Raw genomic sequence first — 27,996 nt, forward strand, 5'->3', positions numbered from 1 at the left:
AACTGCTTGTTTTAAACCCTTCTGGCCAGCAGGTGGAGATACAGCACAAGGCAGCGTTCCCAAGTTAATCATTCTCAGAAAGGAAAAGTTTCACAAGAACCCATTACCGGGTATGCTGCAAGGCTCCGGAATTAGATTTGTGAATTTCGTACCATTTTTAAAAAAATGGTCTATAGGAAACGGCAGCAACATCTATATGACTCAGATCTCTAAGTTCTGGAAATCGCTGCTGTACTTAACAACTGGGGGGTTGCGGGGCTATTAATGGCTATATGGAAATGCTGTGTCCAAAGGTATTTATGCCACTAAATCACAGTTGCTGGGAAGCAGGAGGGGAAAAGGACTATTGACTCTGTGCCCTGTTTGTAGGCGTCCCAGAAGCATCTGGTGGGTCGTTGAAAAACAGGATGAACTAAATTGGGAAAGGGGAGCTGTGTTCTAGATTTTGTCAAGACTCCGAACATCTCTGATCACTGCTTTCCCCATCCCTGGACTATGTGGGCCTAAACACTATTCCAGCAGCATTCTCCACTCCCTGGGGCAATCTTGTATCAGATCATGGCATCTGTTGATTTATCAGTTTTATTATGCTAGGGCTTCATCTGTTGACATTGGTGGAAAAACGGGTTTCATTGTTGACAATTGCAAACGTTCATCAGTATGTTTAATAAACTATTCTTCTATTTTCACATTTATTTTTTTACAAGGCTGCTGAACTTTTCCACTGTTTTGGTGAGCTGGGTGAATTAGATGTATCATAGCAGCAGCGGGTGTGGGGAAAACTCAAGTTCAAATTCCTGCTTGACCGTGAAAAAGCAAGTCACTCTCCACCCACCTTACTCCTTCAAGGTAAAGGGACCCCTGACTCTTAGGTCCAGTAGTGGACGACTCTGGGGTTGCGGCATTCATCTCGCTTTATTGGCCGAGGGAGCCGACGTTTGTCTGCAGACAGCTTCCAGGTCATGTGTCCAGCATGACTAAGCCGCTTTCTGATGAAACCAGAGCAGCGCACGGAAACACTGTTTACCTTTCCATTAGAGTGGTACCTATTTATCTACTTGCACTTTGACGCCCTTTTGAACTACTAGGTGGGCAGGAGCAGGGACCAAGCAACGGGATCTCACCCTGTTGCGGGGATTCGAACCGCCGACCTTCCAATCGGCAAGCCCTAGGCTCTGTGGTTTAGACCACAGCGCCACCCGCGTCCCTACCCTACTCCTTATAGGAGACTAAATTGATGCTCTGAGCTCAAGGTGGGGCAACATACATGTGATGTGTAAGCAGTGAGATTCGTTCAGATTCTAACACAATACTGAAGGGGGCTTTTAAAGGCCTACATGGTACATTAACTTGAGAAGCAAGTTTAATTTATCCTTCGCCCATGTCTAAAAAGTTTCTGCAGTGTGGATGCTGTTGATTCAAAGCACTTTTGCCTTTATTAAATGCTTGGCCGTTCAATTCCAGTGGAGGATCCTAGGCTCCCCCACCTGTGAGCTTTCGAAGAATCATCAAAATTTGAATTGGGGCAAAAATTCAGGAAGAAGCAGGGAAATAGCAGTGAAACAGAACCCCCTAATAGGTTTCTTCATGCATTTGCCTGGCATGGGGCCTATCTGCCTAATCCTAGTGCGCTCTCTCTCGCGCTCTCTCTCTCCCTCCTCTCTTTTGGTTTGGTTTGGCTCCTTTCTTGCATGTGCAGGCACCTATGTGGTATTGCTGAATAGTGCTAAAAAAAGACCCAACTGGCAGGCAGACCCAATAAGCAGGGAGCAGCTGGCATGGCTCCTCTGCAAGCATTCATAGCGTTGAAAACCCTCCTCCACCCCCCTGTTCAAAAGGTTTTGTTTTCTTTGTTAGCTGCTATCATGTGATGCAAACACGGACTGCAGCAGTTGATTGACTAAGCTGGTGCTGTCACACAGAAAACAAAGAGGAGGCTTTGCAGGATAGGATAGGGAGCTGCTGGCTGATATAGCCTGTAAAGACTAGCAACAGCACATATAAACAAACAATGGTGTGTTTGGCCCCCGTCCCCTAACTCCCCTCTCACCGACAGACCCAAGCAAAGAAACTTTGCAAACATTCCCGGCCTGCAATGTAAATCTTCAATTTTTTTTATTTCTCTTATTCCTGTCTCCCACCTCCCCTTTCGCTGAGTTGACGACAAGGACTCACAAGCAATTTCGGCCTGATCTTAAGGAGTTGCAGTAGCATGGAAGAAACAAACCCTTCAAACATGTTTTTTTTTTAATGAGGACAGGAAAAGAGCAAGGGGTGGAGGGGGGGGGACACACAGGCAATTCCTACAAAGTCCCGGCAACTCAGTGACAAGTTCATTGTTTGTATTTCCATCAGCCGTTCAGCCACAAAATGGACCCCTGCAGCATCTCACACACACACAAAAAAGAGGCTCTGCAGATTTCAAAAACGCTTATAGAATGTGGACCATGCAGGCCTCTAGAAAGGAAGGCATTCCAGAATGAGTGCCAAAACGGAAAATGTGCTTCTCTTTGTTGCCACCAGCTGGATCTCAGATGGTTGCAGCACTCTTGGACCACGGTCCCATCCGATGATCCAAGAGCACAGGGGAGGGTTTTAAGATACAATTCCAGATTCAGAAGGCCCAGTGTCTGTAGTCTCAGCCGCTGATGTCACCAGCTGCCTAAGTTCTTCAAACTTATTGGAAACACCTATCTTCTATCTGCTGTGGGATGAAAAGGCAGCAGCTGGCCTGAGAACAAGTGGGACTCAAATGCACAACATCTGGAGGGATTAAGTTGGCCATCATAATCGGTTGGCCGTGAAATGTCAATGTTCCACAATCCAAACCCAGCTTGAACTCCTCGTTGTGATGGACCAAGCCCTGTTCTTCAGTCACTTGCTATAATAAATGGCTTTACGAGCTGCCGAAGAAATAGAGCGAAACAATGGAAAGACAACGTTTGGGGGAAGCTCAGTTGTAGAGTACCTGCAATGTTTTCAAAAGATTCCAGGTCCAACCCTAGGAATCTTCAGGCTGGGAATATCCCATACGAAGCCCCTGAAGAGATGCTGCAGTGTCAACAGAACTGGCCAAGACTGACCAATTCTGATTTGGTATAAGGCAACTTCCTAGATTCCTAAACACCATGGAAATTGGTTTGTGGCAACCTGAAGAACTTGAGGAGAAAGTGCACGGTACAGACCAATGATTAAATAATCATTTTCAATTTTTATGATCAATTTGCCTAAACATCTTTGGAGTCTCACTAAATCAGTCAGATGTTGCCCACTTTGAGTTGTAGCCAAGGATAGTTCTACTCAGAGTAGACCCATTGAAATGAATGAATCTAAATTAGTCGTGCTCTGAGTAGAACCTAGCTGGATGCAACCCTTGGGTTTTGGCAGGAGAAAACTGGCAATTCCAGCTAATTGTCATATTGCAGCATGACAAGCTAAACTACTTGCCAGATCTGTCAAAGAGTTTCACCCAACTGTGAAAACAAAATGACGGGAGTATTTTAAATGTTATCATCTGCCATTTCATGCCATCATGCTTGTTTTCAATATGTTCCTTTTCCTGGGTGATCTCAGCAATGCCTTTGACCCTACAGAAGCTGTTCTGCTATCCTCATTTCCTTTCTGAATCTTCCATTATACAGATGGGCTAAAATGATTATCCCTAAAATGGGTTATGTCCACACACACACACACACACACACACACACACACACACACACATTCTTCCTGCTATTAAAATCTGCTGTGCAACATACAAGACACATTAGCAATTCTAATGTGCAGGAAGTTTTCTGTGAAACTTGGGATGTCATCTTTAATCTAAAATGAACTTTTGAGGATCTGGTTTTTTAAAAATCCACTAAATAATAATGAATTAAACACTATAAAGATAAGTTACCATTCAAAAGTTCCACCAAGAAGAAATACTACTATGTATTGCTGTTTGATTTTCCAGGATTTCAGTTCTTTTTTGTTCAATGTGCTCTTAGCAATAGGCAGGAGAGGAGAGGAGCCTTGCCAATAACTCCTATTCCTCAACATGGCTTAACCTTCCCATATACTTACCCCTAAAGTCATTCCCCTCCACAGTATTCTCATCCAGGGATAGATGCACCAATTCTTCATACACTAAGCTGTCCAGCAGGTTTAACCCTATCAAACACTCCAGATCGCCATAATTATTCATAGAGGTTAAGGTTGTCAATCGCTACTATGATGGCTTTGATATGAATGTCAGCTGGCAATACACAGCACACAGACCGAATATAGTTAAGCCATTGAGGCTTCCTGTAATTTGTCCCTGAATTCACAAGAATTGTAATTTCTGACACACACACAAAATCCTTTGGTAAGCCAGACTTGGCAATGTGTCTTGTTGCCTATCCAGAACTAAATAACTCACACATAAAATTATAAAGTTGCTTCACTGTGGTCATTTGATGCTGTCCAGAATGGCAGAAGCCATTATAGTTCAGATCCTAAGGCTCTATATATACCACTCTATATACTACCACAGCTATGGGCCCTTGTTAGGGGAATAGACCACTGAAGGATTAAGCAAAGTCATAGTGATATATTTTCTAGGCCGTGGGCTTAGTTGGCTTGTTAAAACATTATAATCGCCACTGTTGCTTACAGGAATGAAGTGTGGGCTTTTCAAGAGACTTCCTCTTTCACCAATACATTTTAAGTATATCTGTTTACTGAAATGGTGCCCGAAATAACGTTTAAGAGGGGGAAAATAGTACATTCTCCAGGGCTTGGTCACATAGATCACTGGGTGGCAACACAGTGCAACATCATCACTTTGTGTTGTGGTCAACTGGGAATAACGCTTGCCAGTTCTGCAAGGCCAATTTAAGTAATACACTGCAAGAGACACATAATTGTCATATTCTTTTCCCTATGAAATGCACCAGACTACAGGGAGTTTATTGGTGCTATTTTATGAGACGTCTGTGTCCTACTAAAGCCAGAGTGTGCTTGGGTGGTCTTTGGTATTATAAACAAGGGCAATGTTGTACCACAGAAGTGCATCCGGACATTTGCTGGTGATGATCCACATCCAAACACTTTTAACGGGAGCATTTGCAACAGCATGGTGGTGTAAAATGCATAACAAAGATTCCATTTTGTACCCCCAAGAGCTAGTAAAGTGAAAGACGACGTTAAGTTGCAAAGCAGTCTTGGTTTACTTTGCAGAACGAAACCTTGTTCTTGCATGAAAACTAAAAAGAGTGTGAAGTTGGGTGGAATCCAGCGAGTATCATTCCACTGACAGAAGGCATCTGCAATGGGACAGGGAGGCAACTTTTGAAAATTCCTTCTGCCCCCTGCAGCTGCCCACCCCCCAAATAAAAATCTGCTCTGGGGAGAGGTTGCCAAAAATTGCCTCCCCTTCCATTCTGTTGACAGCTGCCTTCTGTCAGTGGAGACACTCATTGGATTCCACCCATTCTACACTAATTACCTTAAAAGTCTATGTGGCTGTATATGTGACTCTCTTCTATATCCCTTAAAATAAAAATTTAGCTTATGACTAGATTCACACTAAACTTCAAACCACCCGCTCTATAATGTTTCAGAATTGTGCAGTGGTTTAAGTGACGCTTTGTATGTTCCTAAACTCACTTTGATATCCTGCATTTTAGCAGGGGAAGAATTTAGGACCACATTGGGGAAAAGGTGTGGGTGATGGTTATCCATTGCATACTTTCTCTCTAAAATGAGGTTTCAGCTTGTGTGAACCAGGCATAAAATCATAAACTATGAAGGATAAAGTTGAAACACTAATTCCAGTTACTTTGAAGAAAAAGTTGGTCCTCCGCCAAAAGGGCTAAGAAAACAGGCAGCACAATCCTGTGTGTGTTCATTCAGAAATAAATCCACTACATTCAAGGGATTTACTCCCATGTAAGCATGTCTAGGATCGCAGCCTTGGTGTTCTTAATTTGCTCTTTTCAAGCTAACTCTAATCACTGACCTAAACCCTCATCACATTCTGAACACATGCAGAGGCAAATCTTTCAACAAAACTGCAGTTTAATTTCAGAAAGTGTTAAAATATACTGTACATCAACTTCTGACATACTACGTTAGTATACACAAATGGTCTCTTGAAACTGTATTTATGAAATGTACATTTTAATTTAAATACTCAGTATACACTGCACTTAATCTGCATGTTGCATTTATTAAATACATTAAAATCTGCAATGTAACAAAACGTTTTCTGCATACGAAATTCAAAACACCATTTTAAATGAACAAAAGATGGCTCACTTCATTTTTTAAACTAGTGCGTAACACACCAGCTCAGCTCCACCAACACTAGCTGTTCTTTCTTTTTTTTATTTGACATTGTTCACAGACTATTACATATCACAATAAGAGTGCTGGATAAAACATGAGGTACGAAAGTGGTTCAAAGATTATAGGTCATGCAGATCATGCTAGACAGCAAAGAAAAATGTGAATGAGAACACTAAATAAAAATACATAAAGAATGTGCATTATAAAATAAAAACTCAATTACACAGCTTTGCTTCTTTGGTTACAAAGTAGGTTGAACAATTTCACAGCTTTTTATTCCCACCCAAAAAATAATAATAATCATACGAAATGTCAAAAAGCAGAGGAATCATGGCAATTTCTCTATTAGAAAGTAGAAACAGAAATGAGCAAAGTTTTCTTCATCAAAATAGCCCATCAATTATCTCACAATGACTGGCGACTACCTGTACAGACGCACTATGGTCTTCATACTTACAATATACAAAAATTTACATTCAAGCTGGGTCTTAACTACTGAAAATAAATACCAAAAGGTAAATTGCCATTAGTGTTAGAAATATGCCAGGATTCTTTTGTTCAATTATTGCCTAAACATTTTATCTATTAAACTCAATCCTGCCTATATCAATTTTTACTGATACTTACATTTATTTTTTTAAAAAAATTAAAAGTTCTGTGACATTGTTCATGTACATTATGAATAGCAGCCCTGTAATAAATAAAAACACAAATAAATGAAACTAATGTAGGCAAATGTTACTTATAATTGAAAGAACAGTGGCTCTAAAGATGAGTTTGTTGCTATGTGAAAAAGCAAGGCTCAAAGTAATCCATGAGTAATGGAAACCTTGAAGAGCCTCACCAAAGCTCTTAAAGACCCCACTCATGTGCACCAAATAAATGCAGACTTTTGCATTATATCCTTCTATCATTTCCCTTTTGCACCGATGGCATAATTGAACACCAACTGTGCTGCATGACATCTCAGTGAGGGAAAGCTCTTGTAGAATGATTGTCTAATACTGAAAAGGCCAAAACACACAACTGAAGCATGGCTACTCGCTTTCATATAAAGTGGAAAGAACACCAGTGGCACACAAGGACAGATTGCTTTCAGTTTCTTAATGAGGCAAGAAAGCTTTATGCTGAGGAGACATTCGGCTGCTGCGGAGGTTGTGTTGGCTGTACTATCACTGTCTGCTGTTGAGAAGTGCTACTGGGGTTGGCCTGTTGGGTTGAGAGCTGGGATAACTGATCGTTGTTTGAGAGAGATTTTAACAGTGCATTTTCCCGTTCAAGTAAAGAGTTTCTTTCGACTAATTCTTTTATTTGTTCCTTCAGTACTTCCACTTCTTCTCTGACTGCGTACATCAAATGGCTTTTCACCAGATCCTGCAAAGGGCAAATTAATCGTTAGATTTAATTTCTATAAACAGACTTTTACTTTGCACCAAATTCTTGGGCGTAACTTCATTAACAGTTAAATTTGGATCCTAGCACCACAAGTTAAATAGAAATATCTAGAAATCAAAATACACAGGATTAACTCCCCAGCATTGAATTCACTTGCTGTATTATGGCCAACGTCCAAAGCACTCAAAAAACACCAATGCTACATGTCTATATGTTGCTTTCAGGAAGGTAACCTAAATACAGGGATTTCTTACTCTCAAAAAGCTTCATAAATTTTTTGTTGACAGAAATAGATAATAAGCAATGCTCTAGTTCAGAGAGCTCTCCAAAATGGTGGCTGAAAACCCATAAACATTAAAAAGGTAAAGGTACCCCTGACCATTAGGTCTAGTCACAGACGATTCGGGGGTTGAGCGCTCATCTCGCTCTATAGGCATTTGTATGCAGACAGCTTCCGGGTCATGTGAGCAGCATGACTCTGGCCAACCAGAGCAGCACACGGAAACGCTGTTTACCTTCCCGCCAGAGTGGTACCTATTTATCTACTTGCACTTTGACGTGCTTTCGAACTGGAGCTGGGACTGAGCAACGGGAGCTCACCCCGTCGCAGGGATTCGAACCGCTGACCTTCTGATCAGCAAGCCCTAGGCTCTACATTAATATCTCACACCTCAAGGAGCTCAGATAATTATATTTAAGCTTCAACACCCCTATGAAGTAAATCATAGTTGCTATTGCCCATCAAGTCAGCATCCTGGCTAAACAGGGACAGAACTTGTCTGTGACAAGTAAACTGTTGTAAACTGGATGAAAATGGTCTCTTTTCTCATGGGCAAATGTAAGAAGACAAACGCTGTGACCAAAGCTTCCTATTTTGGCTAATTTTTAAGAAGTTCTGCTCTTTTAAATCTGAGGATCACAACCACAGGCAAGTTATTTTTACAGAACCTATATTGTATGTATGATTAGATTGATTTTGTGTGCTTCTGAAGTAACCCCCAATTTTGCCATATTGCTTAGCTTTGAATTCTGTACATTCTTTATGATTACGTACAAACAAAATCTTTGTCTACTCTTGTTTGCAGCAGTGACACTGAGGCTAACAGAGCTGGTACTCTGGAAACTAATCCACTTGCACCACAGGGATCCCCACCAGCTCTCCATCACATGACCATAAATACTGATTAAAAATATGGGGCTTGCTAGCCTTGCCCAACTTGAACTGACGCGTTTTGAGTGGCAACACTTTTCTTATCAGGAAACCCATGGAAAGACTGGAGGATCACATTCCCCTGGATGAACCTGACCATTCAGGTCTATCTTCAGAGAGCCTGTTCCTGCCTTTAGAGATTAAGTAGGTGGCAACTGATCACAGGGCATTTCTCACTGGCAGGGCTCAGTCTTTGCAACACTCTCCTGAGAGCAGACCACTTAGCATCTATTTTTCTGCCTTTCACATATTAGAGGAAGGCACTCCATTTCCTGGGCTTTTTGCAACAGCTGCTTTTTTACTTTTTCATTATAAGCTAGTAAAAACAAACCAGTTTTACTATTCCTATAGTGATCTGATGTACATTTATGAGGGAAGGCAGGTTATAAAATGTTTTCAATAAAGAATTTCAAGCAACTTGGAAATGAAGCTGTTTCCGGAGCCCAAAAGTATCTTTGCATAACTGGTGGGAGCCAACACAACAGGAAACAGCACATTAGTTTGGAACATTAAAGTAGACTACTGACTTTGGCATTTCATGGAATAGAATAATGCATTCGGACCAATATTCGCTTAGACTCAGGGCAGAAAGAAACACTGTTTTCTGTCCATGGTTTGCCCTACTATTTTTTTCAGCAGAATTTGTTTTCCCTTCATTTTTTTCCTCCAAAACTGGATGGCTGGAAAGCATGCAGATGTAACAGCTCTTCCTCTAGCTCCCAAGCCTTTTGTAAACTAAAATCCTTACACGTGCTATTTTTTAAAATGTCTGGATGCAGTACTGAACAGGCCCACAGAAGGGGAGAGTGGCAGCCAAGTACACTTGCCCTGGGCCTCAGGGCTAATCCAGTCGGGGAGCCTGGCTAGGAGCCAGCTGCCTTTTTGTCTGAGCATAAAACTTTATTCTAACAAGACTCCCGGGCCTGAGACAAGGTCTACACAGGCCTGGTACTGAAGCAATGGCCAACACATCAAAGATTTTGGATAGCACAGCAATGCTTTTGATCATACCAAACAATGACGTGCTAAAGTAATGGCAGTCCTACTAGAGAATTAGCATTGTCTTGGTGTAAGCTAAAACTTTTGGACCTGGGTATGATGTACAGTGGTACCTCTGGTTACGTACTTAATTTGTTCTGGAGGTCTGTTCTTAACCTGAAACTGTTCTTAACCTGAAGCAACACTTTAGCTAACGGGGCCTCCTGCTGCCGCCACCGCCGTGCGATTGAAATAATAATAATTGAAATAATAATAATACCCAAGGTATTATTTCTGGGTTAGCGGAGTCTGTAATCTGAAGCGTATGTAACCCGAGGTACCACTGTACATTAACTTCACTGTAGTAATATATCAGTTTACACATGGATTCTCCCACCCACCCCTCGAAAGTGCATGAACACATTCGGAATGGCACTACATGAACTTCCAGATTACTTTACAATTGGTGCTTCTTTGCTCATAATTGCATAAATGGCATGGCACAAGGGCACAGTGCCGGCAAGCAGCAGGTTGAATCCTAACATGTTCATGCTATACATGATACTGTATTATCATGTAAACTGCTGTTTTCCACCTGTATGGAGTTCTCAACAGACAATTGCTTGTGTCTGACTTTCTACCTTTAACATCTCTTCCTGATGTGGCCTTACAATCCATCAATGTAGGTTATGCAAAAATGACGACAGCAGGCTACAAACCCAGCGCTCTTTAAGAATTAAACAGTTCAGTTCTCTACTTACCATCGCCTGTTCTATTTTGTTGTCAATGGCTACAACACTCGCACCAGATGCACTGTTTAAAAGAAAAGACAAAACACATGTACATGAACTCCAGTGACCTCTGGAATGTTGTTCAGCAAAACTGATTGAAAGGCAAATTGCTCCTTGTGTATTTTATTATGGTTTCCCACAACAACAAAATTGCAGCATTTATATATAATGCTTTTCAGTGCTCAAACTACTTCTTATGTATCTCAGCAATAATTACAAACCTTTAAGGATGGTCAGTCGGATCTCCATATACTCAGGAACAAGATGGAAAAGAATTATATCCTCAGATCATAAAGATTCAATTCCAGAGGAAGTTAGACATATTTAAGTCCCATCAAAATCAATGGGTGTTAAGCATTTAAGTGCTTTCAATGGGACTTAGACATGGCTAGTTCTTGCCAGAATGGGCCCAAGGTGTATCTACGCAAACTGTGGCCCTTGTTTAAGCAGTGAACAGGCCTCTCAAGAGAGTACAATGAGATAGTGATGTCATTGTCCTATTGGTTGTCATGGTTTGGTACCCTGAGCACCTTTTTTGTGTAACTTAATAGTTCACAATTATAACCAAGTCAACCGCTTTGGTGCTTTTGTGTATGTTAAAGTGGCATTTGGATGCAAGTTTGTTTTGTCTACTGTGACAGCCAGTACGTACAGTATATACCTAGATATTATCCAATATGACAAAAAGCCAACATTTATGTCTCAATTCAAACGATACTATAAGGAGGATGTACTGTAATTTGGACACCTCCAACATGTGGCACACAGAAAAATGAGACCAATTTTGTTGGGCTTTTTTTTTAAAAAACGGGATGTTTGTATTTCAACTTTTTTCAGTATAACACAAAATGGGGCACAACTGTTGACCTGGAGCATGTGATAAAGCTTAAAAACATGTAGTTCCCAAGAGATCAGAGATCATCTTGAATAGAGGACTCTTGAATCCATTTCAAGATGCTCAGTGTGTTGGCCCGATGAGGAGCTTTCTTCAAAAGCCCAATGTGGCCTAGTTTTGTAAGCAGGAGATGTCATACCATCAACAGCACAACATGAATTTAATTGGTCAGAGACCCTGTGCTCACATTTATTTATTTATTTATTTTAAGTTTAAAAAATAAATAATTCTATGCCACTGTTCTGGACAAAGACCAAACAAAATGGCTTATAACATTGTGACTAAGTCTACAAGCGTTAAATTAGAGGCACATCACCCTGGCCCTTATTGATCAAAACAAATGAAAGCACATTTCTGTAATTAGAAGAGAATTTGCAACTTACTATTTTAAATTAGTATTTATACTTTCTAAATGCGACAAAGTAGGCTACATGTATGCATTAGGCAAGTGGAAGAACTGCTAGGTATCACAGATTTCCCCTGACCTCTGCAGTCCCCCGCTCAGCTGCTCCTAGGGGCAGGAGGGTCCTCCTGAGCATTATGGGATGTGGTGCAGAGGGCTGCCATGAAAGATCAGTGAAAATTGGATGGGGAGATTAGCGAAACTGGCTGCCTTTCCTTGCAAGAGGAGAAGTGTTTCTACTTGCCAACTAAGAAATTCTTATCTTAAGCGTTCAGTAAAGAGATTTGCAATTCAGTAACTGCCAATTTTAAATTTTAAAGCTCAGGTTTACCATGGAGAGAAATTCATTTTGCAATATTTTAAAATGTGGTATTTTGTATTCAGCAGCAGACAACTCAAACAAGTTTTATCTACTTGTCATTTCTGACACCCACCCTACTTTTCCCTGCTGAAAAAGTTTACATGTGATTACTCCTTTTTCATAATCCAGCATTCAAGCAGAAGACAAATTTAAATGCTCATAATTGGATTATATGTTATTACAAACCCTGCCCCAACATTGAGAACTTGTTTCTCTTTTCAAATGATGCCGCTGCAGCTCCAGAGGTCAACCTCAAATGTGCAGTATTGCTTAGTTCAGAACATATTTAATATGTTATGTAGAAATACTCATTTTGTGTATTGCAAGAAGAGCAAGTTTACTACATTTAAGTAATGACTACTTAATATATTGATTTGTATTGTACCACACAACTTCTAACTCTAGTTTCTTGATCATTTTATTAATGTACACTTAATGTATTTCAAATAAAAGGGGGGGAGCAACAAGACAAGACAGGTTGCTACTCTCAAAGTATTACTAAACAACCTTCATAAAATGTTTAAAATGAAGTAATTAAACAGGGATAACTAGAGTCCAACTCTGAGAAAAGAAGCAAGGACTCTAAGTGTTAAAGGTTTATGTGTGTTCTATGGCCTAATCTGAAAAATGCACTTCTACATGGAGACACACCTGCTATTCATGCAGGGCTGTTTCACCCCTTATGCTAGAATACTGTTTGAGAAAAGTTTGACTATGCTCAAAGCCTCTACCCTTTGGACTAGCCCTTACAAGAAGCAGCATAAGAACTAGTCTAAACCTATCTGTCTTCCAGTCACAGCACTCCAATCAAGCTCTATCATTTGAAAATAGTCCCCCCCCCCCCAGTTTGGCCATTCTTAAAGATTAAGGTAAAGGTAAAGGGACCCCTGACCATTAGGTCCAGTCGTGGCCGACTCTGGGGTTGCGGCATTCATCTCGCTTTATCGGCTGAGGGAGCCGGTGTACAGCTTCAGGTCATGTGGCCAGCATGACTAAGCCGCTTCTGGCGAACCAGAGCAGTGCACGGAAACGCCGTTTATCTTCCCGCCGGAGCGGTACCTATTTACCTACTTGCACTTTGACGTGCTTTCGAACTGCTAGGTTGGCAGGAGCAGGGACCGAGCAATGGGAGCTCACTCCGTCAAGGGATTCGAACTGCCAACCTTCTGATCGGCAAGTCCCAGGCTCTGTGGTTTAACCCACAGCGCCACCCGCGTCCCACTTAAAGATTAAGCTAAGCCTATTAAAAGTGGTTATTCCAACTAGAAGTGCCAGCATTAGCTAGCAGTAAATGGTTTTCAGTGAATGTAGGAACTGATACCAGCCATTTTGTACTACTTGAGAGCTTAACTAGATAGCAAACCAAAGAAATGCACATTTCCAATAAGAGTGCCATCTCAAAAGGCTGCTCTTAACATTCCCAACTATTTCAAAAGTAGTCTGCCTTCTGCCCTGGGACAGAACAGCGTACAAGACATGCAAGTCTGAAACACAAATAACTAGTTGTGTGGTTCTTTGATCCTGGCCAACCTTTCAAGGTGAAACACAATTACAGTATATGAATAGCTGGTTTCCTTGTCCCAACTTTCCTTAAAAGTGAAAAATAAGTGTACAGCAGAAATTAATTTCACCTTTCCTATGTAATGTTTTCCTGAAACATTTAAATGTTTATTCTAATAAATGAGAGAAACACTGAAATTAGTCTTCCTTGGATATTCAAAAAGAGCCAATTTAAAAGATCACCTGTATGATTTTGGAATTAGTGTGCAATGTTTACTTATGTTGAAAGACAAAACAAAAATCAATTTTGTATTGTCATGGAGCAGTGTTCACAGATATGCAAAGCGCATATAGGAAACAAATGACCCATTTCAATGGATGGAATAGTTTTACTTAAAAGTCCTATGTTTTCATCATAAAAGATGTGATTCTTGAAGAACCAATAACTATATCCTTCCCTTTGAGTTGGTACAATTATTCTGAACATGTCTAAAATAAACTTTTCAGTAATATAAACACTCAAATATTGTTGAGCATACTGTTTAAATATCCATGTTTAAATATGGACTTCTATATTTAGGAGGCTGATTTAGGGGGCTAATTTGAATTTGGAAGCAAAACTAAGTTTTACCTCCTTCAAAAGCAGACAAGAAAGGAAATTGGCTTTTATGTTTGAGAGGTTTCATACCCTATTAAAAAAGGAGCCTTTTAATATTTTGCATGTTTACATTTTCAAATAGTCTTCACACACCTTGCGTATCAAGAGAACATTCCTCAGATCTTCTATGGCCCTTACATTCTTTTTGTTTGTTTGTTTTTTGTTTTAAAAATAGTTGGCACACTTAATGGGTACTGTAAGAAATAGGAGCTTTAATACTGAAAATGTGTTTCATTTTTCCAGAGTCCCGCACACCCTTGACAAGGGAAACTGTAAGTGTTTACACACTAGTACTGGAAACCTCTGAGCCTAAGTGGGCAAACTGGAATACCTGGTCTTAGAGGACAGTGTTGATACAGCTGGTGCAATGGATAACCAGTGGGACCCTGTTATCACTGGATATGGACCCTATAGGAAGGACAGAAGGGGACTTAGCGGAGGTGGTGTTGCTCTTCATGTTGAAGAGGGCACTGAGTTCAAGAAAAAGAACTCTCAAAAGGGCAGACCCCTCCACATAATTGCTATAGGTGGTGATATCAAGAATAATATAGTTCTGCAGGCATGTTAACAGCTCCCTGATCAAAAAGTTCATGAAGATATTGCAATGAAGAATGAAATCAAGGAAGCACCCAAAAGAGGAATTGTACTAATGGCCGACTTCAACTATCCTCAGACAGACTGACTACACGTGTTCCAGTTACAAAAAAAGGCATAAGCATAAAATTTCTATTCTATTATTTTTAAATGAAACTCAAAGAGACTTAAACATATGAACATTATGATCATAGAATCATAGAATTGTAGATTTGAAAGGGTCGTCTAGTCCAGTGTTTCCCAACCTTGGGTCTCCAGCTGTTTTTGGACTACAACTCCCATCATCCCTAGCTGGCAAGACCAGTGGTGAGGGATGATGGGAACTGTAGTCCAAAAACAGCTGGAGACCCAAGGTTGGGAAACACTGGTCCAGTCCAACCCTGTGCAATGCAGGAATCTTAGCTAAAGCATCAATGACAGGTGGCCATCCAACCTTTGCTTAGAAACCTCCAAGGAAGGAGAGTCCAGTTTAGAAACAAGTATAAAGCAACCTGAGACCAGAGGTAATAAATTCATAATAAATAATAATAACAACCTAAATAAACAAGTATTTATATCTAGATATCCCAAATGAATGTGCCTTAGAACAGCTGGTCAAGGAACTGACCAAAAGGATGGTGACCCTTGACTTAGGTGGTGCCCAGAACCTGGTATGAGATATAAGTGTTATTGAATCAGCTGGGAATAAGTGACCATATTGCTATTAAATTAAATACACATGTAAACAGCTAATTGTCCCAAAAATCCAACATGGTCACATTTCAAAAAAGGAACCCCCCCCCCCAAAATAAGCGATTGGTAAAAAGGAAGGCAATGTCAAGAAGATTGAATCTTTCCAAATTGCTTGGGAGGTAATAAGAAAACAGCATTAGAAGCTCAACTGGAGCGCATATGGAGATTAGAGCTGGGCGATATATCAATATGTCGTCCAACACCGGTTTGAAGTACACATCGTGATAAGTGTTTCATAATATTGGCAATATATCACAAATCACAAAGTGTGTAAGGACTAAGTGATATCTGGGTTTCAACATTGCGGTAACTCACCAGCTAAACGTTGCAAATGTTATCAGCAGCTAAACCTCACATCACCAACTAAATATCACATTATCACCAGCAAAACATTACAATCTACCACAATGACTAAAATAAGGATGGAATTATACATACGCAAACAGGACAACATCCTGGCAACTGCTACTACTTAGGGGTCTAAAATGGATAAATGACAATATTATCAAACACCACACACTCAGTTTCATCAGCAGGCAAGTCAAAATGGCCTGCTAGGAGGCAGAAGCAGCAGTGGCAGAAACAGCTTGCCACGACCACGATACGTGTCGGCAATAGCAGCGACAGCCTGGCGGTGGCGTGCGCATCCTCATGGTGGCAACTGGAGGGGGCAGCAGTAGCAGTGGCACAAACAGTGGTGGTCTGCGAGTGATGACAGGGAGTGGCGGCGGCAGCCTGCGAGGACTCGCAGCGGCAATAGCAGCAGTGGCCTGCGAGATCACGCAATGACGGCAGGTGGAGGCAGTAGTGGTGGCAACCTGCAAGGCCTCATGGCAGTGACAGAGAGTGACAGTGGACTGCGAGGCCTCACAGTGGCGATGGGAAGTGGCAGCAGTAACAGCATTGGCCTCAGATGCCTCATAGTGGTGCCAGGATTTGGCAGCAGAAGCCGGGGATGGCCTGTCGTCTTCAGTGACAGGAGGTGATGGCAGTAGCGGCATCCTATGAGGCCTTGCACTAGGGACGGGAGATGGCAATAGTAGTGTGAGGCCTTGTGGCGACACAAGCAATGGGACTTGCGAGGCCTCGCCGTGAAGGCAAGAAGTGGCTGTGGCCTGCAAGTCCTCCTTGCGGCAGAGGGAGGCGGTGGTAGAAGCTATGGTAGCCTGCTCCAGCGAGGCCTTGCAGGCCACTTTTGCATCTGCCACTGTCTCCTGCCACTACAAGGCCTCATAGGCCACCACCACTGCCGCCACCACAAGGCCTTGTAGGCTGTTGCCGCTTCTGCCACAGCCGCCCACTGCCGCGGCAATGCTTCTGCTGCAGCCTGCCGATTATTGTGCCCCTGCTACCAGGCTGCTGCCGCTTCTGCCTACTAGCAGGCCTGTGGGCAGTCTGGCAGTCCCAGATTATTTGTATTCACTATGACTCATCACCGTACTTTGGATTGTCCAGACTATCACCATTGGGTAGCCAAGCCCAAAACCAAAAGTCCTGATGGGCTGCATTTTGACTTGCCTGCTGATGAAACTTAGTGTGCGGTAATTGATAATATTGTCATTTATCCGTTTTAAGTCATTTATCCCCTAAGTAGTAGCAGTTGCCAGGACATTATCCTGTTTGCCTCTGCGTAGTTCCTTTGTTATTTCAGATATTGTAATATATTGATATATCATGATGTTTAGCTGGCGATCTATTGAAAACCAGTTATCGCCCAGCCCTAATGGAGATCAGGAAAGGTACCACAAGGATGAAGAAGATGCCGGCATGGTTAATTAGCAGAGTCAATAATGCAATTAGAAACAAGAACTTCCTTCAAACAAAGAACAAAAGAGGAATGCAAACTTTGGCAAAAGAAATACAAGCTGACAATAAGGGATGCTTTAGAAAAGAATTTGAGGGGTATGTTGCTAAAAACATAAAAACCATCAACATTAAAAGACAACATTAGTAGCAGTGGTGGTTGAACCCTGAATGACAAGGAGCTCAGAGGTGTGGTAAAGCAGGAGCAGATTTCAGAGAAACTAAATGAATTATTTACATCTTCCTGTCTGAACTAACTTGGCCAGGAAGGGAATGTGAGAAACTGAGGCAAAGAGTGGCAATGAGAAATGAAGTTCCAGACCTAATAGACAGAATAAAAAGACAAATTACAGGGTCCAAATGGCATTCACCAAGAGTTTTCAAAGTACTCAAATGTGAAACTGGAGATTAAAAAAAAAAACTAAACACATTTAACTTGTCCCTTAGAACAGTCCCTGTATTTGAGGACTGCAAAGTGCCCAATGTTAACACCTATTTTTTAAAGAGAGACCTGGAAGGATCCTGGAAATTACAGGCTAGTTAGTTTAACAGCTGTCCAAGGAAAACAGGTGGAAAGTTTCGTTATAGATAAAATAACCAGGCATGTAGAACAACAAACCTTGCTGAAGCAGCACAAGCATGGCTTCTGCAAGGATAAGCCTTGCCTCACTAAACTTTGTTCTTTGAGAGTGTCAACAAGCATATAGACCAGCTGACCTAAAACCATCTGTGTACAAGATATAGGCACCAGCAACTTCAGTAGAACCCGAATATTTGCAGAAATACAAAAAAGGGAAGAAATACAAAGGGGGGGTGGGGATCTCAAGCAATGGATCCAAAACAGTCCAATGCTCAATGGTCACATATTGTGGCTACCTGCTGGCAGGGGGAACGGAAAAATTGTTTGGTTGAGGAATGGGATGGAGTGCCCTGTACAGAAGTCATTTTTGTAGAAGACAAAGCAATACTGAATTGGACAAATGTATTTCAAACCGTATCCAGCTCTTGGGAGGAAAATCTGAACCTAAATAACAAGTAAAAAGTGAATTATTTAGCTTTGATTTGTACTCCACTATAAACTTGTGATGCTGAAGTTGTACCCTAGTCCACCATTCCATAAGATAGTAAAGCTCAAAAATTATACTCAGGACTGGTACCAATTTTATAGCACCATGAACCTGTTTTTCAAATATTATTTATCATCATTTATACTACACCTTTATACTACTATGCTGCTCTAATGTGTTACAAGTTGATGTGAGAGGAAGGTCACAAGGAGGGCTGCATGCGTCATAATTCTGCAGAAAGTGATAGCAGGAACTGAATTCAGCTCTCTCCTCCCACAGCTTTCCAAAGCAAGTTTTTCGCTTTACTGAGTGAATATATTCTTGAAAGTGTGTGTGTTTACTGTCTCCTGAAATCCTACAAACCAGAGCACTGACTATTTCCACTTATGGTGGGAGTGTCATTCAGTGGCAGCTTTGGGGAAGCTGGTATTCTTAGAAATTAATTTGACAACAAAATAAGAAATGACACCAACTCCCTCACTGGCATTATTGGGGATATAGAATAAGCCAGATGAAGATGATTTTGATAAAGAATTGAAATTATATTTTTTGTTAGCTGCGAGGATGGCTATTTTAAGACAATGGAAATATTTAGAAGGGTTAAATAAGGATTTGTGGTTACGGTCAAATCTGGTCTATAACTATTGCTGGAAAATTAAGGTATACTGGGGGATAAACAAAACAAAAAACAAAGCAAAACAAAAAGATTCATTTATAACTACCTCACAAAAGTTTATTTTATATATAAATGATGAAAACGATTTTCAAATGCCCTTTGTGAAATATGTTACTATTTGGAATACTTTGTAACTTTTCAGCTTCATGTGAAAATATCGTAAGATGCAGAGGACAATATCCTGATTTTTATCAACAAAAAGGTGGGCATGTTATTACCCTCCAATAAACAATGCTCATTGTTCCCAGAGATTGTGAAGGCAAGCCTAAAATTGTATCTTTTGTGTGTTTCATTTTTAAGCAATTTATTGTATTATCTTTATTTTTAAATTGAATAAATAAGAAGAAATGCCTTAAAAAAAAACAGTGCTGGGAGCAGGACTGCAGCATTATTTCTCCACCATGACTGGTAAAGGTGGAATACATTAGGCAAAACACCAAAAATGTCAGAATTATGCAAATTCAGAGGAATAATGCTTTTCTTATGCCTAAGTGCATAATGCATTTTTCAGTGCAGAAAACAGAGCCTTGTCCACGAGCTCTGGGGGAAGGAAGCCATTTGCTGCCCACCAGTTTTCTTCTGCTGCAGCAGCTGCTGGAAGTTAAGAGTCCCAAGCCAGTTGTACCTGGATGCAGAAAACACAGCGAGAACAGGCTTTGCCTTTCACCCCAGGCTCTGGGGGAGATTAAGAGGGCTCCAGTTGTGCTCCTCCTTGACCCCAAGCAGCTGCCGTTCTCCTCCAATACCTAGTCAGCTTACTCTGCACACACGCACCAAAATGCACACATTTGTTTTAACATTTGTGACGTTATCTGTAGGAAGTATGAGGACTTTGCTTTATGCCGGCCTAGTAAAGATTAGCCACCTTCCGCTTTGATCAGCTACCAGAAACACTTCTCTTAGACCTGAGTGCCCACACCAACGCACTCCAATTTCTGGAAAGATAGTGTCCCTCACTAGGCAAGAGTAGAGTGCAAAAATTTTGATATGAATCACTATTTAAGATTTTATTCTTCCTATCAGTTTACTGCCCCCAACTTGAAAGTTAAATTCTGTGAATAACTCTGAGAGGTTTCTGAATATACTGCAATAATCAAGAGCAATGAAAAAGCACATGGAATAAGAAGTGGAAAGCAAGAATGGGCAGATCATATTCACCACTGAAAATGCTTTAACTGCAGTTTATAATAGTAACGTTTTCCCTACAACATGTAAATCACTTTGTTAAAGGGGTGGCATAAAAACGCATTAAGTATCACAAAATATCACTCTGGGAAAAGTGTACTAAATTCCATACTGAATGCCTAACAAGACACTCCACAGTCACTAGAGTAAGCTACTTTAGTGACAGGTATCTTAGGCAACTCACAAAACTGAGTTTTCAACATGCAAGTATGCAGTGTCAACTGTCTTCTCAATGTTTGATTTAATTAAGAATGTGTTAACAAAAGAGTTGCACATGAAACAAAATAGACTGAAATTTGATAACTGAATGCAAGTGTAATTTTTCATACAAAACAATACTAATGAGCCCAAATGCATTTCAGTTACATGTAGGTATCTCAAATGCAAGGCTTGTAACTGATGTAGGGATTTCTTAAACCAAAAACAATTTTAAGTCACGCAGTACCTGCAAGACTTCAGTCTGTACCTTTTGTAACTGCGGACTATTCCAGAAGCTTCAGTAGCACCGTTTGCTGTGCATTCTTTTTGTAGTTGAAAGTTCCTGCAGGAACTAAGAATGGCAGCAATGTCCTTATTTAATATGGGGACAAACTAAAATCAGAAAGCTGTCTTCAGAGAGCTTTAAGTTGGTCTTCCAAACTACTTTAAGCTGGTCTTCCAAACTACATTTGTAAAAGCAGTTTGGCAAAGATTCTGACAAATTATTAATAAAATCTAACTAATATCAATGTTACAGATAGGTAGCCGCGTTGGTCTGCCATAGTCAAAACAAAAAAAATTCCTTCCAGTAGCACCTTAAAGACCAACTAAGTTAGTTCTTGGTATGAGCTTTCGTGTGCATGCACACTTCTTCAGATACACTGTGTATCTGAAGAAGTGTGCATGCACACGAAAGCTCATACCAAGAACTAACTTAGTTGGTCTTTAAGGTGCTACTGGAAGGAATTTTTTCTTGTTTTTAATATCAATGTGGTGATTAATTTTCAATTTATTAATTTGTTAAACTTATTTTTGGCCTCTATATAGGGCTGTCAATGGCCCAAAGCTGCTGCCTCACTGCACTAGTAGCCTCCATGATTTTAAGTGCCAGTAACCAAATTAAAAACTTGGTTTTAATACAACTTGAAAAAAATAATGTTCAAGAAGTCTGCTTTCAAATCACCTACTCTATGCCCCTCCCCAATCTATTTTGAGTTATTTAAGACGGGGAAGGCTCCTGAGACTAATGCACCTAGCAACAAGCGTTCAAGTGGCGAGCCGGAGAAAACATGGAGGCTTCCCAAAGGACGCCTCGGTAGTCATCATCTTCAATTTTAAAAAGATTAGAACTATGTAGCTATCGCAGGTATTCTTGCAAATATTGATATAAAAAGATTAAAGAAAACACAGGTTTCTTCAAAAATGCTCATTCTGCTGCATGGTGTTTCAGTCTCTTGCAAATAACTATTCGTAATTTTGTGGGTTTCAAAACACTCCCCAGAAAATTGCCAGACACAAGAGAATAGACCTTATCCATTGAGTAAGTGTAGCTGCAAGGCAGTTTGCTTTGTGACTCCAACCATCTCAAAGTATAAACACGTCAAGCTTTGCACTGCAGCACAATCATTTTTACTGAAAATGTACTTTGCATGTTTAAAGAAGTTCAGTACTACTCCACTGACCTGTAAGACCTGAAAAATAGCTCTAGCAGCAGTTTCAAATGACACCCTCATGGAAACCATCAATACAACCACAGTAAATCTCTTTTCAAAAGGAAGGCTAAAAGAAAAAGTTCTATTATAGAGGTCTGTGATTAGGCAGAGACCAGATTGCGAAAGTTACCACCTAATCTACCAAACCAAAGATGGCCTGTTTCTACTGTTCCCTATGCTGCGTGGCTTTCGACGTCCATAAAAATAGTGGAAATTGGGAGATTCTAGAATACTATCATGCTATAATGTCAGAATAGTTGTAAGAATTGGACAACTCTAGCCCCTGCACACCACCACCGCTTCAGGAAAGTAGTGATAATGTTTCAGCTACAAAACTTCTGGCAAGCAGCAAAGGAACTCTTAAAGCGTGGAAAAGCAAACATCATACCCTTCCCCCTAAAATTCAGATAATTTTTGCATGTGATGAAACTGTTTTCCTGCAGGCATCTCTTATTGTCCAGGGGGCCAATCTGGAGCAGAACAACCTTGTAACCAAACAGATCCTCAGGGCAAGCTGCAAGTTTTTAAGGCAACTCCCATTTAGCCCACCACAGATGAGCTAAGAATTAGCTTGCTCAAACTGGGAACAAATTGTATTGTAGAATATTGTGTTGCAGGTCCTGCCTCCGATGGCAACTTGCCTTCATTAGTGATTTAACAGGGTGCATTGTCTAGCAGTAGCCTGTTTTAATTTACGAACTACTGCTAGTGACCTCTTTTCAGTTGAAGTTACAAGGTAAGAAGCTTTTTGTTATATGAATAGTCCCCTGCTGTTATTGTGAAATAGAAACTTGTTTGAACATATCCCAAATATATAGGTCACTCTTTACATTTAAACTTATGTAGAAAAGTTATCCATTTATTCCAGAAGAGATCAAATTGGATGACTGAAACAAAATAAGAGATCAACTGAGAACCTTGGCAGGTTGCATTCATTCAACTTCAGTATTATGAGGCTTATACACCACTCAGTTCTGCCATGCATTCAGTTATTGCTTTCCAAGTCATGCAAGGCAGTAAAGTGAACAATCAAAACACATCATCCTGTTTTCAAGTTCCTGAGCTCCGCTCAATACTGCTCTAAGAACAGATTTGGCCAATGGGGCAACTTTCATATATGATAACATCCTGGTGCAAAAGTTACAAGGCTGGAATCTACCTACACTGCAAAAGTTACTGAATGACTAGAAATGAACATAGGATGCAACATATTTTCTTTATAACTGTAAAAACATGCTCTTGATTTCCAATAAGGTGCAGAAACTCATAAAAGTGTACTTGAATCTACAGATAGCTTTGGCATGAAAATACCTAAACTCTGCTTCCAAGGCAAAGCCCTCTCCAGAGTCCCTTATAAATGTTGGTCAACAGGTATCTAAAGGTATTGAAAATAATATTGCAAAAGTGTCACAGATTTACTGTTACCAGTTAGGCCAGTCATTCCCTCCTGCAGGATATTCCATTACATTCCCGGTCCCATCAGCACTCTATGGCTATTAAGGAGGGGGTCAGTCCTTACTAGCCTGTTTTGAGGACTCTCTCTCTTTATTTTTTTTCCTCACCAGATTTTTTTTGTACTTTTGCAAACCTTGTGTTTTCCTGAGCCTGCTGATCTCTCTCTCTCTCTCTCTTGGGTGGGCATGGGTGGTGCCATTTTGGATAAATAAGCAGCATCACTCACACCTAAACGTTGGAAATGTTGGGATCATGGCTACATTGAATTAAATGCAGGGTTTTAAAAAAATATTCCTTAATATTACCTTTAATAAAATATTTATATATTTGAAACTCCAATACTACTGAAATACCAAACATTTTCTAGTTAAGCTGGTAAACTTAACCAGAAGTCTACAAGCTGAATTCAAAGCTGCTCTTTTACAAACAGAGATTTCTGTTTTCTATTTGTGGAATTTCAGCAGAGGTTCCTGCTAGAAAAGGCTATTTTCACTAACCTTCATTTCAATCCCCCAACAACAGCACACTACACATTGTGGGTTCCCCTGTCCAAACTCCCCCGCCCCACTGAACCAAACTCCATAACTCTAGATATGTTATAGAAAAGCTATACAGAAATGAACTCCTGCTGTTCTTGAATCCCCTCTTTAAGTGACATGTTTAGATGCAGCACTTAAACCCTTAAATGTTAAGAGATCTTCTATTCTTAATTCAGAAGATGACAGCATTTCAGACTACTATTGTGATTTTAAATCCTGTAATTCTTCAAACTAGAATGCGTTCCTTCTGAAGTGAGCAAGCATGTGAAAAAGCAAGCTTTAGAGAAGCCATTATGTTTTCTTTGCTTCAGTAAGGCAAATGCAAACAAATGATGGTGTTTCATGTTCAAATACAAATGTCTGAACACACTATAGAAAGCTATAGCAGTAGAAAACTTGCTGTAAGCCAGAAAAGCCACCAAGCTTTCTATCTATAATATTAATATTGTGAGAACGCCAAACTGCAGATGTTGAATTAGTAATGCAACTTTTACAAGTGATGTCCTCCAAGTTGGAATTTGTTGCAGTTTCTCGCCACATGTCTAGCTTTGCCCAAATCCTTACAAAGGTTTTCCCTATCTATATTCCAATTTATAGCTGCACAATTGTAATGGTTTTCTATCAAAGTATTCCCCGCATATACTGTGTTTTCATTCTGCAGTTTAAGTGACCAGTTTCCAAAAATACTTTCCACTGATAGTCTTCAAAAGCCAGGTTGGTGCTGCTGATCAACAGCATTTCTTAGGCTTTTTGGTCTGGGTGAAGACTTTTCTATTCATCCTGGTCTTCTATTCATACTGGTCCTTTCAAATTTTAAATTTGCATTTTAACTTTGGGGTTGCAGCAAGTTTTATTTTCAAATTGTGTTTTAAGCTACTTTTGCTTTTTTGTTTTACCTTGCAGTTAAATTATTTTTATACTTATTTTTTGTATGCCATTCTTTTTACTGGGTGGCATACAAATATAACAAACAAATCAATTACTACTACTATTCTGCCAACTACAGAAGAAAAAGAACGTGATGCATGGAACAGGGCCAGAATCCACATGGCCCATAAGCGAATAACCATTTGACTGACATTTTTGGCTGCTCTAGTCAGGTCACAGCAGCTAAGTGAAGGACATAGGCAGAATAGGTATGTTGCGGTGAACATACTACTTGATGACGAGAAACCTGCACAGTGCAAAGCCATTCATGCATACTTCAGCATGTATGCTTTTTTTCCATACTTAAGTATTCATACCTATCCCAGAGGTTCTTTGATTCCCGTAACTTGTTCGAATGGAACACTTGGTAGAAAGTAGCTGAAGGATTCCTATGAAAGCCAGGAAACGAAACAAGATTGAGAACAGATAACAATTTGCTTGAAGGAAAATATCAAGTTTTTAGGTTTCAACATGTAGAGCTCCCTACACAAAGATCTGCAACAGCTTGTAGAGTATAGAGTAGTACAAAATAGAGAGTTCACTAACACATGTAGCAGAAAGTGTGTAAAAATATAAGTTCCATAGATAGGAAAAGAACTGCCTTGCTGGATCAGCCAGCAAGCCCATTTCCAAATGTGGCTAGCTAGGTCCCTGTGGGGACTCACAAACAGGACACAGTGAGAGCATTTCCTGTTTTTACTTAGCATCAAATGTTTAAGAAGATACAACCTCCATACATGGTGACTCCCTTCTAGCTTTCACATATAACATACTCTGGCTCACAAACAGCAGGCTCTCCTCCTAATATGTTATCTTATATAAGCGTGTCTTTTTACAACTTTTAATTTATAAAGTTAAGATGACATACACAATGGAAATTCAAGCAGTGAAATACGAAACCATAAACTGAAGGATTCATATTTGCTCATTTGGAAACAAACAAGTCTGTCACACTGGTCAAATATTTTTGACCAAGAATATTTATAGTCTTAAACGGCAAGACACACTTGCACATTTCACAAGTCATTTCACAAAATAGCAAGAGAAAGGAGACCCTAGAAGTCAGGTATACTGTGTATCCATCTTCCTAAAAGAGTCAAGCCAAGAAATTATTCATTTGAGCTTCAGTGTTCCATAAAGAACCTCTCTAATCTTGATATAAAGCCTGCAAAATACTAACAACTTTTGATACACCTGAATTCAACAAGGTAACCTTTTCACCATATCCCAATTTTCAGTGGGCTGTTCCAGACAAAGTCATATACAAACGTCTCCGCACTTAACACACGTTCAACTTAAGTGTGACTGCATATTTGAGCAGCGCCAGGAAATAATTAAATAAACTGATTCAAACTGCAAAAAGGCATTAAAAGGGCAAAAATGGCCCCAAAAAGTGGGGAAATGGCCAGCAATCCCAGGATCCTTTGCACCAACCTTTGAGGCCTGTGGAGAGTTGGAGTTTGAGAAAGGAGGTTTGGAGGGAGCAAGTATGGTGGAGTTTTGCGGATTTGTGGCAGAGTCTGGCTTTTTTATTTTGTGTTCCCCACTGTATGTGGTTTCACCTATACAAGTGGTACTCGGGAACATAACCCCTGCATAACTAGGAAGGCAACTGTAATAGCATTATGAGAACAAATGACTGTGAAAGTTCAAAAGCACTTGCTTCTGTTTAAAATTAACTACAGTGTCAACACAAACAGATGCTCACTTTAACTATGGTTAGAGGAAGCGAGTCAATTTCACACCAGATTTTATGAAGCTAGCTTGTTTCCACTAGCCACAGTTAGTATCAACCACAGTTTAGGCACTGGGTGGCACAGCATACTGTAATTAAACTAAAATGATAGTACTGAGCTCCTTTTCTTGCAGCCATATTGAGAGAGAAGAGGGAAGGGTACATGCAAGTCCTTTGAGACTTATTTTCATAACTCATGGTATATATAAAAATGTAGTTGTTATCTCAAAATTGAACATTAGAAGTGGGATTAAACATCATATGAAGGTGACTGTTACATCAGCTTGCCAGGTGGCACAATCTCCCCTCTCCTCCCCCTGAATGCTGTTTGGGGAGATTCTTCAGACTCCCCCCAAAAAGCAGATCTTGGGGGGCTTATGCTAGCAGGGCTTGATGTGCTTGACTCCACTAATGCAACAACTTAGCAATAGCTTGGGAGAGAGTCAACTACGAAATTCACACATACACAAACAAGGTTAAAGCTTCAATGTAATCATGCTACAAGGCAAATCCAAAACAGAAAGCAAACATATAGCTCCTGAAATAAAGCAAAAATACTTTCTTGTGTCACGTCTGTAACAAGACTGACATTTTCTCAGGAAGAATTAGCTTGTAACAAAATAGTTGTTAACCACTTTCCCCAATATTTTATGAGGCTTGGGTGCGGAAGGGATGGTATGCAGAGTTGGGGATAAGAGAGAGTGTACAATGTTCAGTTAGCACAATAGTGTGCAGAAATGTCTAAATGTATTTCAATAATTACTCAACATTAATTATCAGTCACTGAACTTTTGATTCTTAGTCTACAAAACTGACAAATGTTTTCATGAATTACTAATAATTCAGCTAGTCCACTATCCACATTCAGATTCATTCCAAAATTCCTGCCAACTAACAGCAGAAGCAGAAAATAAAACTTTTGTTTTCTCGACACCAGCTACAACTGCCAATTTTTCTTCAGCTACGCATATGTGATTATTTTTATTATGTATGAAAGGTGAAGGGCTGTTATCCTAATAAAGTAATCCAAAAACAAAATATTAACCACAGAAACTAAATTAGGGTTGCCTCTAAAGAGCATTTCAGAAT

At 40.2% G+C, this 27,996-nt stretch overlaps 1 protein-coding gene and 1 long non-coding RNA gene across 3 annotated transcripts in view; one reads left to right on the plus strand and one right to left on the minus strand.

Moving 5' to 3' along the window:
* Positions 1-7,397: 7,397 nt before the first annotated feature.
* TSC22D2 (TSC22 domain family member 2) overlaps positions 7,398-27,996 on the minus strand; it is a 36,466-nt gene continuing 15,867 nt past the window's right edge. Inside the window, exons 2-4 of one of the 2 annotated variants that reach the window (XM_081910945.1) lie at positions 25,490-25,561; positions 10,657-10,708; positions 7,398-7,686 (exon numbers count right to left, since the gene is read on the minus strand). In XM_081910945.1, the coding sequence (XP_081767071.1) occupies positions 7,435-7,686; positions 10,657-10,708; positions 25,490-25,561 (376 nt within the window). In that variant the 3' untranslated portion in view covers positions 7,398-7,434. The remainder of the gene's footprint in view (positions 7,687-10,656; positions 10,709-25,489; positions 25,562-27,996) is intronic. The other variant, XM_081910946.1, reaches the window with a different exon arrangement.
* On the plus strand, positions 10,908-15,878 carry LOC309370013. The gene is made up of 3 exons (XR_014168352.1): positions 10,908-13,214; positions 13,580-15,330; positions 15,491-15,878. It is a non-coding gene; the product is annotated as an uncharacterized lncRNA (long non-coding RNA).

The sequence above is a fragment of the Podarcis melisellensis genome (assembly GCF_964234715.1).
Source record: "Podarcis melisellensis genome assembly, chromosome: 5".
NCBI lineage: Eukaryota > Metazoa > Chordata > Lepidosauria > Squamata > Lacertidae > Podarcis > Podarcis melisellensis.